This window comes from Falco cherrug, chromosome 4 (genome assembly GCF_023634085.1).
Source record: "Falco cherrug isolate bFalChe1 chromosome 4, bFalChe1.pri, whole genome shotgun sequence".
NCBI classification, from domain to species: domain Eukaryota; kingdom Metazoa; phylum Chordata; class Aves; order Falconiformes; family Falconidae; genus Falco; species Falco cherrug.
Window position 1 is genome coordinate 30,371,788 of NC_073700.1, and position 15,799 is coordinate 30,387,586.

Here is a 15,799-nt window from a genome sequence, read left to right on the forward strand (position 1 = left end):
CCCGTACGTCACAGCTCAGGACTGCCTTTGTCCGGGCAGCAGCGGGGCAGGATTAGCCCCGCACGCATGAGCAGGCTGACCCCGCTGGGAGGGCAGCGGGATTTGCTGGTCCCCATCTCCCGGCCATGCCTGAGCCCACTCTGAAAGGGAGCCCGCAGCCCGCTGCTGATGCTAATCCCCGCGCGTGGGCTCCTGGCCGGCGGCCTCTATATAGACCCCCGCTGCCAGCACCTGGGGGGGTCTGCGGCGCGGGGGCAGGCGAGCAGGATGGCACTGCGGGTAAGCGCTGTGGGTGAGCACCGTGGGCAAGCACTGTTCCAGGCTCCGGCACTGTGGTAAGCACTTGTGCCAGGCTCCAGCACCATGGGTAAGCACTGTGCCAGGCTTCGGCACCACGGTTAAGCACTGTGCCAGGCTCCGGCACTGCAGGTAAGCACTGTGCCAGGCTCCGGCACTGCAGGTAAGCACTGTGCCAGGCTCTGGCACTGCCTGCCCTGCCTGAGGGGAGACAGCACAGGCTCAGGTTGGGGATAAAGGACATCGGTACAGATAAGGGCAAGAAAGGTAGAAATCCTGAAAGACCTGGGATGCTATTTGCAGTGCTGCCCCTCTATTTCAGCCCAGTCCAGACTATTGCAAAACCATGAGCTTCCCAGTTTTGATAAAGGGCAATAGGAGAGATCCTTCATCTCGGTTACACCAGGGCTGGGCTGGGGTAATGTTGCCCTGATGGGCACTTGTGGCTTAGAGGGTTTAAGCTGAGACCAAAATACAGGCGATGCTTTAGCAGAGGAGCCCTGTGCTTTGCCATCCATCTCCACCGGGACAGCCGGCAGCAGAGGGAACTGCTGTTTCCTGTGTACATGGTGTGTTGTTGCTGGGGTGGCTGTAATGATGACAAGCAAAGAGTCAAGGCAAGATGAGCCTGGGTGCTGCCACCGCCATTTGCTGTTTGAAACCAGAAAGTCAGCTCCATCAGATCTCTGCGTTTCACAGAAGCGAATGCTCATGTGGTCAGAGCCTTCAAATGACCCTGCGTGGGTTCCCAAAGCTGCCCTCCAAAAGTAGCCAGGCATGAGGGCATGAGGCTGGCCATCGTCATGTCTCAGCTCTGGCCCAAAAATGCACACAACCCAAAAATGCATTGGAAAAATAGGAAATCATGGCAAAGAAATAAACAGGGGAGTGAAAGTCCTGATCTGTAGGGAGGGAGAGGCAGGCATGCAGCTGGCAGTGGAGATGCTAAGGCTGGAGAGATTTTTCCCAGCGTGAGCAGTAAGTTTGGGAGAGGGGGATGTTCAGAAACGCAAGATCATTAGAGTGCTAAAAAAAGGGGGGGGGTGTGTGTAAAATGGCAAGCACTTCCTATTAAAATGAGTTATTTAATAAAACTATGAATTATTCAAAAAGGAACATTTTCCAGCTCATTTTATGCAAGTTTAACCTTGGAGAGGGGGGAGCGGGTGGAAGGGTGGAACGAGGGATCAGGCAGAAGCTCATGAGAAGTCACCCATGCCGCACTGGGTGAGGATGGGCTGGGTGCCATATTATGCACATTCTTTGATCTGCCCTTGTCTTTCACACCCTGCTTCAAAGCAACACAAAGTTTCTGCTTCAGATTTTGTATTGCCCAGGTGGGGAGAGGAGCAGGGTGGCTTTGTGTCCTGCTGACAATGAAGGCACTCAGGTTCTTCTTTAATTTTTGCTATCTGATCCCCCCCAGCTCTTATAAAAGACCCTGGGGGCAGCAAACCCCACCTCACCAACTGGATATTGTCACAATTTCATTTTTTATCAATTTAGAGACCTTGAACTTATTTAGGAGTGAGAAAAAGGCAGGGGCAGAGAGTGTGCCTGCGTGGGAAAGGAGTGGGGGAAGGACAGAGTGAGAAAGATGGAGAAGTGTAAGGAATGAACAGGGCTGTGCACCTCTCCCATCTTGCCATGTTTCACCATCACCTCCTCGTTGGCAGTTTGAGGCCCTGTACCCAGAGGGGATGTGTCCTGGCTGGAGCGTCGTGGTCAAGGGCGAGACCAGTTCCAGTACAAGCATGTAAGGACACACTCTGCTCACAGCTCTCCTGGCTTGTGAGAGCCAACAGCGTCGCTCCACGGCTCTCTACCAATTCTTTGTCTCATTGTCTTAGGTTTGAAATTAATTTGCTCTGTGATCCTGGAGACCAAATTGCTCTCCACTTTAACCCTCGTTTCTCCAGCTCCAGAATCATCTGCAACTCCTTCCTTGCCAACCACTGGGGGAAGGAAGAGGTTAATAGCACCTTCCCCTTCGAAGCAAAGGAGCCATTCCAGGTAACCCTGTGTCACCCCACAGGTGTCCTTGGGTGGGCCAGGAGTGACCCTGCCGATATTGGGGTCTTCCTCATGGATCTAGCCCTGCTTTTCCACGAGCACCATACTCAGCAACATCCCCTCTGGCTCTGTCTCCTTGTTAGCACTTCTGTTGTATCCTGATTTGCTGCTGATTTACACCCAACTCTGACACAGACATGCAGAGCTCCAGCAATAATTTGTGGATGCTGCGTTTGTTTACAGTTTAGGCTTTACATTATCACCAGTTTCTGCTATATGAAGAGCTCAATTTTTCCCTCCTTTTGCCCAAAATGGGGGCGAGCAGTGCGCTTGTCAGCTCTGGCAGGATTTAAAGTGGGTTGTAGGTCCATGTGCCAAGATCTGGGCACTCACTGACAGGATGGCAGCAAGGTCTGGTAAGGATGTGTGACCACATGGTGACCATAACACAGTTTCTCTTTCAGGTTGAAATCTACTCTGACCAGGACTATTTCCACATTTTCATCGATGAAAACAAAATCTTGCAGTACAAGCATCGACAGAAGCAGCTTTCATCCATCACCAAGCTGCAGATTCTCAATGATATTGAGATTTCTTCAGTGGAAATCACCAAACGAGGCCTCTACTAGAGTTTGGAGTTGGAGCAGTCTCACAGACCATACCCCCTTGAGCTCCTGATGTAGCCAGGGACCATCTCCTCCCCTTCTCCACTCAACATGTGCCATCACTGGCAAGGGAGCTAGCTGCGCCTGTGTTGATAGTGGAAGTGATGGCCATTCCCACTGCACACCATCGAGCACCCAGCCATGTTCCTAACTGTATCCCAGATCATCAAAGATCTTCTGCCCCTACACCTTTGGGTGGATGATGGCCTCTGTAGTTCTTATCATTGTCGTTGGACAGCCTGAGAGACTGCTGCAGCACGTAGAAGTCTGCCCTGCGTCGTCTGGACACCTGAACGTTACCTTAAAAACTGTGTTTGCCCAAGAGTATGGGGTGAATTAACCCCAGTCCTCAGCTGGCCATGTGGCACAGGATTTAATGGACATGCATGTTAGGGATGGAAAGGGACGATTCTTTCCAGGAGCTGGGTAAAAGTGCTACCACGATTGCCAATAAAATCAAACAAGGAAATCCCTGCTGATATGTCACTGGGCAGATCAATCAAGTTACTGATTCCCTGCAAATCTCCAGGCATGAACAAGGGCTGGTGACTGGGCAGGAGGACACAGGCTGAGGGTTGCTTGGTTTTGGCACTGGGAAAATACTGCCTTTTTGCTTTGAGGGCTAACACAAAATGAAAGTCCCTTGTAGACAGATGAGGGTGGTAAGAGTCAACTCACAAGATATTTCCAGAGGTTCCTATCACCAGTTGAGAGATGTTTGCTCAGCCTGTATCCTCGGAACTCCAGGCTCCTTAGATAGACTAAGGGTGATGTAGTAGGTCAGAAAAGGGTAAAAGCTTGCAGGCACATAAAAGCATGTGGTCCCTTCATCATGCACCAGAAATGCAGCTGGACTTCAAACAAAAGGATTAGAGTAAATCAGGGTCTAGAAATTATGATAAGTTTGGAATGAACAAATTGCCATTACTCCTGTTTCTTGTTTTCTTTTCTCCTCCTTTTTAGTTGTCTTTCAAAACAGTCCACTTGTCCCTTCCACCCTCTTCTCTTTTCCACACTCCTCCTTGGAGCACAGCATTTCTCTGACTCCTTGACCGGGCCACAGCAGGCTAAAAGATATTATTTTTACTTTGTTTTAATTATGCGCGTCATAAGAAGCATAATGTCACAGTGTTAAATCTGAACAGGAACTCGCTCCAAAAATGCAATTACAGCTGCCCAAATCACTCCTTTGTTCTTCAGACATAAGACAGACCACATTCCTGATGCAAAAAGCAAAGACAATCCCGCCTTGCCAGTCCTTTCCATCAAGGAGAAATCACTTGGTAAGAACTCAGCCCTGATCCATCCTTGCCTTCGGGTGAGATCTCTGAAGGTCAGGGCTTTGCTCCAGCCTCTTCTCAATGCTCCAATTGGCCATTCCCAACTCTTCTCCCTATTTATAGTTTCAAGGGCTTATGAGGAAGAGGTGACTGTGGAGCCAACCACAACACATGATGCCACAAAGTTGACATTTATGAGTCTGTTAAAAAGTTTATAATTTTCTTCCAGACTATAAAGAACACTAACAGGAAACCATCCTGTTCTTGTGGCAAAGAGCACAATGGGAACACAAAATGGTCGCAAACGGTACCTCCTCTCTCCAAAAAGAACAGAAAACACCTTTTGGAAATGGACACGGTCTTGGCTGCAAATCAGGGAGGTTGGAGGTGGTGAGATGCCCTCTGGTCTGGAATAAATCTGTCACCACTGGGCAAGAGGGTCAGCTCAAATTCTGGTTGTCGTGATGTAACTCAGGAGTTCAACAAACTTTACTCCTATGGCCATCCCTTCAGTAAAACAGGCACAAACACAGGCAAAATCAGGCCCGCTGGGATCTCTGCGTCATACATCTGATAATACTGAACTGCATTTGAAAGAAATTGTTCTTTTTATTTGTGCTTCTTTGGAGGTTGATGGAGGCAGATCATTTTTCAAGGAGGAAAAGTGATGAAATGATTTGGAAGGGTAAGATTTTGTACTTAAATGGCTGCAGACTCCATCTATAGCCACCACTGCAAAAACATACCACAGTTTCATTGTTCTCCAGAAGCAAGCACAAAGGACCAGAGACAAACGGGGCGAAAAATATTTCAAGTACAAATAAATAAAAAGATGCCACAAAAAAATCAGGCAGCGGCAGAGATTGTGCCCTGACTCCTGAGCACATCCCCTACAGCTTCTGCCAGCGGCTGATCTCACTCCATCACCATCTGCACCAAGAGAGCCCAATCACTCCTGACACATCCACAGCACTGCTGCTGGCTCCGGGATTTTATCTGCTGCCTCCTCCAACCAAAACACTCCCAAGGGCAAAGGGGTCTTCAGAGCAAGAGAGGTCTGGGGAGCTACAGAGCATTTCTGGGAGGAAAACTTCGGGGCTGGCTGCTTATAGCTGTGTGGGCAGTTTTACGGGGAATGAGAGATGCCCTCCAAGTCTGTGACCCTCATCTGTGCCTTAAGGAGAAACTCCAGAGGAAAATGAAGCCCCACAATTATAATGGTCAATTAAACGCTCAGGAGAGGGGGTTGGCGCATCAGACTTGCACAGAGGCACTGCATGCTGGTATTGAGGTGGTCAAAGGGACCAAATCAATCCTTCTTCCAAATTTCAACCAGCCTTCCTATTGATGACCTGGGCTTTGAAACTGGGGGTTGGGGGGGTGGGGGGAACGGGAACTGATGGCAATGAGCTCCTGCCCACGGGTACTTTTTGAAGAGCTGGAAGCCTTTTGAAGGGGAAGGAGCAGAGGCAGCTGGAGGTGCAGCTCTGGGAGGGACCAGCATTTCACTGCCCAACCTCCAGGCCAAGCTCAGTATTTTTGCTTTGGCCAAGTGCAGCACAAGAGCTGGGCTGAAAGACTTCCAGAGCGATTACTGTGGGACAAGATCAGGACTGCCCTAGGCAGGATCTGCTTATAAAGCAGCAGCAGCTGCCCTTAAAGCTTACATGAACTGGGGAGGGACACCTGGGAGAGAGAGATGTCCCTCATGAGGCAAAGCCGGCAGAGATGGTGACCTCCCATGTGGGCTCTCCCTTTCCCACTGACTCTCCTCATCTGGCCTGGATCTGCAGAGCTCAGTGAAATGCTCTGGCTTGTCCCCAGATCAATGAGGGGAAAATCAGGCTCATAGTCCTTTGTGCCTGAGCTGTTCCAGGACCCCCAGGGCCATGGTCCCCTCTGGCAGTGTCAGAGGGCTGCAAATCTCCCGTGGAGCATCTGCCGATGCATGATCAGAGCACGCTCCTTGGTGTCATTGCCACTGCTGGCAATCACCTACCCCGGCAGCAAGCACCAGCAATTTCCTCACAGGCTGGTGAGCAAACGGCTCCCACCTCAGCAACAGTCACATCTCATCAGCAGAGCAGCAGCCTAGAGACATCAGACTGCGTGACACTGTCTCTGCCAGCCTTAGCAAGGGACAGTTGGATATCAGGTGCTGGGTCCTGCCTCCAGATAGGAAAGGCAGTGTGAAAAAGGGCAAGGACCTGTTGCCAATGTAGTGGGAAAAACTCCTAGGAAAGCACAAAAAAAGGAGAAAGTCGTGCAGATGCTGGAGGTTTAGCTACTTACTCATAGCTAGAGGGCAGCCCTGGTGAAGAAAGGCAGGAGGAGCACAGCTGTTAACCATTCAGCTAACAGTTCCCTTTCTCCTCCCATTTCAATGCCCCCATGATGGACAACAGCTGGGCTGCAGCAGAGATCTTCGCCTCTCCACTGATCATTAGCAACTGTGTTGTGGTGTAGCTCATTGATCATGGACCCATGTCTATAGCATCTCTAATTTCCCACATCCCCAAATGCCTCCATTTTCCCAACAGGTTGCCACAGAAATAGCTGCTAGAGGTGCAGACCATATCAGCAATTACTTTTCTCCTTACATCCCTGAGTCCTTACCTAAGAGGCTGCTTATTCAACAACATGGGCTGTCAAACTGCTTAAATGCTCAGGAGTCACAGGTGTTTGCTAGCAGGACTGAGGAACACGAAGGGCAAACATTTGGCCTTTTTCTGAAGAGTAGAAGTGGGAAAAAAAAAATAAAACAACCACAAACCAAAAACCAACCAAGAGGAAAGGAGGAGTAACTCTCAGTTCTGGCTGGGAAGTGGCATTTCTGAGGCAGCAGGCAGCCCCAGACTGCAGCTAGAAAGGAGCATCTGCTAGAAAGCAGAGGGATGATTCTTTTATTGCATTTACAGAGAGCTTTCTAAAGTATTTTATCTCACAGAGCCAGCTCAGACATGAAGGTACACCTCCCAGCCCTGAGCTTGCATGCATGGTGGCAGGTACCAGCTGCTGGCTAAATGCAGACTGGAGAGGGATCATTTCCTGAAAGAAAGGATCTCCTTTAGAGGTTGAAGGATTGGAAGCTGACGGTATCACTTTATTTGACAGCTGTGTTACTGTGTATCACTTGCCTCAGGAAAGGATGCCAGAAATTAGCCTGATGCCCAGATTTGATGGCCCTCCAGTTCTGCAGTCCATTCCAGATCCTCTTGCCAAAGCAATCTATTGTATTCCTTCAAGTTCTATGAATGTAGCTAAACCAAATCTCTGACTTTAACAGAGCACAAAGCAACAGCCTGTGGAGATCAGAATGCTTTCTCTGCACCATCAGACCACTGTAAGGCTGCCTGGGTCTTATAAAGCACTTTAAAACCATAGGGATCCAAGTATACTATAAAGAGAAGGAAGCATCATAACACCCCTGTGCAGGTGAAGAAACCAAGGCACATGCAGGAAAGCAGAAAAGGAAGGAGGGAACCAGGTGCTTTCACCTCCAGCCTGGTGCTCTAACCCTGCAGCTCATGGCTTGTCCCTGTCCCCTGTGGGTAGGTTTGTCTGCAACTTTTCATGATCTGTCAGATGTTGCCCCGAGCTTTAATGAGCAAACAGACTTCCTGCTGAAACCTTCTACAGCCTGCAGCCCAGCCCAGGTCACACATGAGCCAGCCCCTTGTCTTAAATGACCGACCAGGGCCGCTGAGCAGCTTACTAGCTCCAGGAGGTTTCCATCCATCTGCACACAGATCTCATTGCTGTGGTCTCTGCTACTAATCAGCTTTTTCTAGCTTTTTTCATGCTCCAGCCTACACAACGACCAAAAAGCCACCAACATCCCTTCATTTTCTTCCCCTTCCTTGATGCACCACCTCTCCAAAGAAAGGCACAACCACTGTGTGATTTATTACATGCCAACCTAGCTGGTTTCAAAAATGGGGAGTAAAAACTGAGATGCAGCTATTTCACCGTCTAACCTCCACCCCTGCACTGAACTCCAACTACTGTCAGCTTTCATTTCTTGAACGTGCTCTGTGCTGTGAACACACACTAGGAACAGAAAGACAGACCCGGTCAGTGGGGATGAGAGGGCAGTGATTGTGCTTCCAATTTAGCCTGAGTGCTTCCAGGTGAGTCACTGCACAAAGAGAGCCCAGGCATTATTACTAGAGAGAAAAAGTTTGCAGCTGATCCTCTTAACAACCTCTCAAAGCCTCTGCCTGCCTGATTTTCCACGACTTTAGTTGTGGAGATTCCTTCTAAAAGGCTGCCTAAAATAAATAACAGCTCACACGGTGTTTTTCTTATCCTGTCAAAACATTAGAGCAGGCTGCTGGAAGGCATTCAGGCACAGGATCACATCTCTCCCTGCCTCCCAGCTGATCCCCTCCTGAATCCACAGAGCAGAAATCCCAAGGATTTCTTGATTAGAAGAAGAAAATACAGGAAAGTTTATTTTTAGACACATAACACTTGATCACCGAGCCCTTGCTGCAAACATGCTCAAATTCTAATTCTTATTGCACCCTGACCCCAGGCATATCTGCTTTGTGACAGCTACCCACAAAGCGTCATCTATGCTGAGAATAAACCCTGCTCAGAAAGCCAAGCTCCCCCCTATTGTGCTCCCCAAAACCTTTATCTTCCACCCTGATGCTAGCAGATCTGGCCCCTGAGAGTGCTTTTTCTCAGAGCCTGCCTTTCCTTCCTGCCACCCTGCATTTCCCCTCGGCAAGCCTCTGCAGCTGGGAAAATGCACACAGTGGCAAATTTAAAGCTTTTGTCAGAGACTTCCCCCAGCTGGCAATCAGCTGATGGAACCCAGAAAGCTTTGTCATCTTAAAAGCCCTTTTTTAGCCTGTTGCATCTGGGTATAGAGCACCAGGGAAGCAATATTGTTATGCAAACCTGGCAGCCTGCAGGTAGGAGGATAGAGAACTGGCTCCCTTAACAGCCCCTCCTCTTAGTATTGTCTGCCTTCCTCCTCAGCGATATCACTAGCAAACTGGTTAGACCCCCAGAGTGATAACAGGGTGAAATGGAGCCTCACAGCCCTGGTCAGACCACCAGATTTCCTGTACCAAATCTGCTTGATTTGGGCTTTGCTTTCAGTCTGGTTCTAATTGTTCCTCCCCAGGGCTGATGGTGCCTGTATTGATCAAGAGGGTGAGACCCACACACAAAACATGGACACGGAAGAAATTCCACTGTTGCTTCAACTGATCCTGGATTACAGCTCAGGGGAGAGAAGGGCTGGATGCAGGCAGTGTTAGATGGTTGCTTTGCACGTCAGCTGCAACCCCTGCTAAGTCCTGGCTTCTCTTAACTTCTCAAAGGCTTACTGCTTATTCAAAATCTTGTCTGTAAATTTGTGCAATGCATTAGGGATCCACAGCACTGATTTCTCCTTATAAAACCCACTTTGTTATGCAGTACATCTCTATTTAGTGACTCTCCTTTTAACGAGACTGGATCAAATTCACTTGGTGTGGTCCTGTTAAGCAGGTGCCCTGCAGGAGGGCATTCAGCCCCACGTTACCCAGCCTGCTTCTTGCCTGTACTTCTGCACAAGCCAAAAGCAAAGATATCTGAAAGACAAATATTTCAATCACATTAACGCCAAGATGGTGTTTCATTGTTCTTGAGCGAGTGAACATCATATCAGACAAATTCTTCCGTACAAAATTATCTTTTTATTTCAGCCACGACATTTCCGGAGCACTCAATCTAAGAGGCTTCCAATAAAAAGGACGGAAGATAAGGAATTTGGCACATATCTGTTCGTGAAAACAGACATCAGTGAATATTTGCAGGCATAAAAATGCATACATTCTCTCTTTAAAATCCTCCAAAGGACACTTGAAATAGTTTAAATGTTTCATTCTTTGACTGAGAGGGAAGAATAGGGGGAGAAGAAAGGTTTTCACTCTCATAGAAGTAATTACAAACAATAAACATCAACTCCCAGATGTTTTTTATTTGTTTTGTCATTTTATTTCCGAAGATTCTGACGTGCACTTGGCATCTTCTGCATATTGTCTTTGTGCACAGTGCTGGCCTCTTATCTCCTCCTGGATTCACAGGCGCGTCAATGCGCTGACATCAGCGAACGCCACGCCGGAGCTGTGCTGAGGGCCTGGGCAGCGGTGCCAGAAATAGCTCGTGTGTCCCCCAAAACCACGGGGATGGAGCAGCAGTGGCACAGGGACGGAGCAGCCACCAGCAGAGGGAGCGGCAAAGCCAGCTCAGAGGTCCCCCAAGCCCATGGCACCCAGGATTTTGGGAAGTTTTGTTGCTGGATTAGAGATTTGTAAGAAAATGACCCAGAAAAAAGATGGGCACCTTTTTTTGCCCGATGCAAATTAACAAACAGTGATGCTGTTGCTCTCTCCTGATGGCAAGAGAGACACAGAGACAGGTTTCAGCATTAATTCCTGTTTATACCAGGCATTAGGAATGCTCACCCAGCCCATCCTGGGCTGCAGTGGCAGCAAGGTCCCTGGGAGTGGGAAGGAGTGTGGTGTACGCAGCACAAGGGTGGATGAAGGGCTCAGGGAGCCTCCCTTACCCCAAGGTCCTCCCATCTCCATGCCATCAATCAAAAAGTGTCAGACAGAAGGGGTAAGTGGCAATGAAGGTGGATTTTATGCAGTGCTTTTCAAGGGAAGTCCAACCAGCACCTCCCAGCAAAACCAGTTGGAAATTATTTCACCAGTGCCACTGTTCCCCCCATAACACCGAGCTGGGATGTGCTCCCAGCTCACCTAACACAACCTGCACCTGCACAGTCCGTCCCAATAGCACCAATCCAGCCCCAGCTTGACTGAGACAAGCCTCAATTTTTTTCCATCTCTGTGAAGTGAGCAGACTCCATCCCACACATCTGCTGGGCAAGCACAGGGTGGGGAAAGCAGCTCCGTCCTCAGAACAGACCTTTAGGTCAAACCGTGGTAGCTGGGACACACACCAGGCATGTCGGGATGCACACTGGAAGAAAGCTAAGCGAGCAAAGCACCCTTTGGTTGGGTGCCAGCCACCACCCAGGGGGTGAAGGATGCAGCTCTGCTGGGACCACGCGGGGGGGGGTGTCCCCCAGACACAGGCAGGGTGCCTGAGTGCTGCCCCCTCATACTCAGCAGGGAGAAGAGTTTAAGAGGGGGGACTACCTGAGCTGCTGTAAGTAAATGCACAACCGGGGGAATTGCTCCACCTTCACACTCTCAAGGTCCACCCGTTCACCAGCACAAGCTGGAAAACCCTCAGGGTTTCCTGAACTTACACCGGCTGTTGGGCCTGGGACAGGCGGAGTATGGCTGTGGCTGTGCAACACCCGGCTTGTGCTGCAGTGGGAGCAGGAAGGTTGTGCTGAGACAGCCAAGCTAAATTTACCCTGCCCTGGGACTCTGACGTGCAGCGGGCAGAGCAGGTTTGGGCAGCTGTAGCAGGTTTTGGAGCTGTTATGAGTTTTTCTGAGAGTCTGGCAAAGCCCCAAAGTGGCTGACTCACTCCTCCTCTCAGGTCAGTTCTTTGCAGCTGTAACTCCAGTGAGACTGGTAGGTTATTTCTGATGTACATTGCTGTATGATCACAGCCCAGTCCATTACCCTTGCTGGTGAAGGCTGGCTCCTCTCTCCAGTGGGCTTTATGTAGCTTCCACTCCAAAGCTCTTCCGTAAGAGGGGAACCAATGTGAAAAGGGTACGGCACTTGTTTTTGTTGGAGATTCCCCATCCTGCATTATCTGGTGACTTTGAACTTGTTAGAATCAATCAGCTCATTATAATATGCCCCTGTCCTCTCTGTCAGCTGTACACAGCATAAAGATTTGTCATTTGTTGTTAGAGATGACTTGGAATTTGTGAGTTGTGTCAATGGATGCAAAAGCAGATTAATTGTACTTATATCGAACCACTGATCAACTTTGTAGTCTAGTCTTTTAAGGTTCTTTAGCAGTAAATCATGCAGGTTATAAATAAAGTGCATGGGGGACCAAAAAAGAAGTTAACTGTATTTGTTAGCTTGAACATTTGGAAGGTAACTACCCGAAAAAAAAATATATTCAAGAGCCCTGGCACATTTCTTCACTCTCTTCTTTTGAATTCAGTTAATAACCTACTAAAACTGTTGACTTAAACACCTCCGCTCTGTTGTTTTCTGTGTGTAATGGCATGTCTGCTTTGGGGAAGCTGGGCACTGGCTGGCAAGGGATGGGTACGTGGAGATTTCCAATTGCTAGTTTCGACCCTGGCCCCTGTAGTTGCCTGTTTGCAACAGATCTATTTGCCTGTGGAGCAGCTGTGGAATTGCAGCAGATTTTAGGTATCCATCAGAGTACCCATGCATTTCGCTGCATAGAATAATGTGTACCTTGTGCTTTGGGCAACACACTATAATTAGTTTGTAGAAGTTGTTTGTCTCTGAAGATCTATAAATACACATCCATAAAACTATAAGGGAATAAGCAGTCACACGCTTAAAGCAAATGCATTCTAATGCGGAAGAGCTTTATATGCTGATCACATTTCCGGCCCCCAAATGTGGCTCCACTGCTGATGTTTCTTTCATTTCACCTAAGGCTGACCAAAAATATTTACTTTCTTCTTTCACATAAAAAGACTGAAACAGATAGAGAATTTCCCACTGAAATCAAGGGCATTCACCATTCAGTGACAGCTTCCACCTGGGCTGTATTTGTTACCTTGCCCTGTCTCAGAGAAGGCAAAGAACAAAAAATAACCACCTCAGGCAGAGCTATCAGTTTCTCTTGTCAAACATTTCGCCCCCGTGATTCACTGGCACCCTCTAAGCACCTCCAGTCACAAGTTTCATTTTACAAACCAACCTTGTCCCACAGCCAAGCCCTTCAACTTTTTCCAAGTGACTTTCTCCATGGCTCATTCTTCCTATCCCTTCAGTTTAAGAGGAAAGACACAAAACTGGGTTTCTTTCTGGAGTGCTCCTTCTTGAGTGGGTTCCCACCAATTCCTGCTGCGGTGTTCGTCATCGGCGTACCGGCCTCTGCTGGGAAGCACAGAAGGGTGGGTTTGGTGTCAGACTGGAAGTAAGCAGTGACGTGCCTGGGTCTCGCCCTGCCTTGCCGTGGCTGAGCCCAGGCAGCCCCCAGGAGAGGGGAAGGAGAGGGGAACGCCAGAGAGAGCCTGGCGACGCTCATAAACGTCCCTGCCCGTCTGGTCCTCTCCCGGTCTCTGCCCGGTCCCAGCCCAGAACCTGCCCGGTCCCTGCCGGGTCCTGCCCCCGTTTGCCCGCTCCCTGCGCGCTCCCTTCCCACTCCCTGCCCGCTCCTGCCCGCCCCGGCGGAGCTGTCCCTTCAGCACCACGGCCGGGCGCCAGGGCACTTGGAACCCGCCGCTCGGGGCGCCTGGAGCGGCGCGGCTCAGCCTTGCACGGCTTCTGCGGGGCTGTGCGTGCGTGTGCGGGGCTGTGCGTGCGTGTGCGGGGCTGTGTGTGTGCGGGGCTGTGTGTGGGGGGCTGTGTGTGTGTGGGGCTGTGTGTGTGCGGGGCTGTGTGTGTGGGGCTGTGTGTGTGTGGGGCTGTGTGTGTGCGGGGCTGTGTGTGTGGGGCTGTGTGTGGGGGGCTGTGTGTGTGTGGGGCTGTGTGTGTGCGGGGCTGTGTGTGTGCGGGGCTGTGCGTGCGTGTGCGGGGCTGTGCGTGCGTGTGCGGGGCTGTGTGTGTGCGGGGCTGTGTGTGTGCGGGGCTGTGTGTGTGGGGCTGTGTGTGTGCGGGGCTGTGTGTGTAGGGCTGTGCGTGTGTGCGGGGCTGTGTGTGTAGGGCTGTGTATGTGCGGGGCTGTGTGTGTAGGGCTGTGTGTGTGCGGGGCTGTGCGTGCGTGTGCGGGGCTGTGTGTGTAGGGCTGTGTGTGTGCGGGGCTGTGTGTGTAGGGCTGTGTGTGTTGCGGGGCTGTGCGTGCGTGTGCGGGGCTGTGTGTGTAGGGCTGTGTGTGTGCGGGGCTGTGTGTGTGCGGGGCTGAGCGTGCGTGTGCGGGGCTGTGTGTGTAGGGCTGTGTGTGTGCGGGGCTGTGTGTGTGCGGGGCTGTGTGTGCGGGGCTGTGTGTGTAGGGCTGTGTATGTGCGGGGCTGTGTGTGTAGGGCTGTGTGTGTGCGGGGCTGTGTGTGTGCGGGGTTGTGTGTGTGCGGGGCTGTGCGTGCGTGTGTGGGGCTGTGTGTGTGGGCTGTGTGTGTGCGGGACCGTGTGTGTGCGGGTCTGTGCGTGCGTGTGTGGGGCTGTGTGTGGGGCTGTGTGTGTGTAGGGCTGTGTGCATGCGGAGCTGTGCGTGCGTGTGCGGGGCTGTGTGTGTGTAGGGCTGTGTGCGTGCGGAGCTGTGCGTGCGTGTGTGGGGCTGTGTATGTGTAGGGCTGTGTGCGTGCGGAGCTGTGCGTGCGTGTGCGGGGCTGTGTGTGTAGGGCTGTGTATGTGCGGGGCTGTGTGTGTGTGTGCGGGGCTGTGTGTGCGGGGCTGTGTGTGCGTGTGCGGGGCTGTGTGTGTGCGCGGGGCTGTGTGTGCGGGGCTGTGTGTGTAGAGCTGTGTGTGTGCGGGGCTGTGTGTGTGCGGGGCTGTGCCTGTGTAGAGCTCTGCGTGTGCGGGAGCTGTGCGTGTGTGTGCGGGGCTGTGTGCATGCGGAGCTCTGTGTGTGTGCGGAGCTGTGTGTGCAGGGCTGTGCGTGTGTGCGGGTCTGCGTGGGTGTGCGGGGCTGCGTGTGTGGGGGGGCTGTGTGTGCGTGCGGGGTTGTGCGTGTGCGGGACTGAGTTGTGTGTGCGGGACTGAGTTGTGTGTGCGGGACTGAGTTGTGTGTGCGGGACTGTGTCTGTGCGGGACTGTGCGTGTGCGTTCGCGTGTGCGCGCGGCGCTGTGTGCGGAGCGCACACTCCGTGCGGGTGGCAGCCGCGCGCAGGTGGGCGCCGGCCCCGCGTGCCGGGGTGCGGGTGCCTGCGCGCGGCGGACCCTGCGCTGCCCGCACACGCCGAGCCCGGCGGAGCCGCCCGCGGGAGGAGCCCGGTCCGGCGCTGCCCGCCTCCGCCCGGTGAGTGCCGCCGCGCCGCGAGGCCGGGGGGGACCGAGGGACAGGGGGTCGGGGGAGGCGGGACCGGGGGGCTGGGGGCAGGCCGGGACCGGGGGGCTGGGGGCAGCCCGCCACCGGGGGCCGGCAGCGCTGCCGCGGAGCGCGCAACTTTCCCGGAAGGGAGGGGAGTCGCGGCGAGCCGCGGCCGGGGACGCTCCCCGGGGTTCGAGGGGGTCGTGGTCCCCTTCCCCTTCCCCTTCTCCCCCCGTCTCCCCGGGGCTGGGCACGGAGCCCGGGCCGCTGCGCCGCCTGCCCGGCCGGTGCCCGCGGAGCCGCCCCCCCGCGGCGCTCCCCGCCTCGCAACTAAGTTGCCGAGGAGCCATTTGCGGCCCGGCACCGTGCGGGGGGGCACGGCTGGCGGCCGGCGCTCAGCCCCCCTCTGCACCCTCTTTTGCAGGCGCGGCTGCTCCAGCTGAAGAGCTGACGGGGCTCTGCCCCGTTCCCCGGCGTGCCCGGGGGGGCTCAGCC

At 52.3% G+C, this 15,799-nt stretch overlaps 1 protein-coding gene across 1 annotated transcript; it reads left to right on the forward strand.

The window, feature by feature from the left end:
- The first annotated feature begins 267 nt into the window (after nucleotides 1–267).
- GRIFIN (galectin-related inter-fiber protein) lies at nucleotides 268–2,939 on the forward strand. The gene is made up of 4 exons (XM_055709918.1): nucleotides 268–279; nucleotides 1,974–2,053; nucleotides 2,148–2,310; nucleotides 2,775–2,939. Exons 1-4 carry the CDS (start codon nucleotides 268–270, stop codon nucleotides 2,937–2,939), a joined length of 420 nt encoding a protein of 139 aa, XP_055565893.1.
- Nucleotides 2,940–15,799: the final 12,860 nt, after the last annotated feature.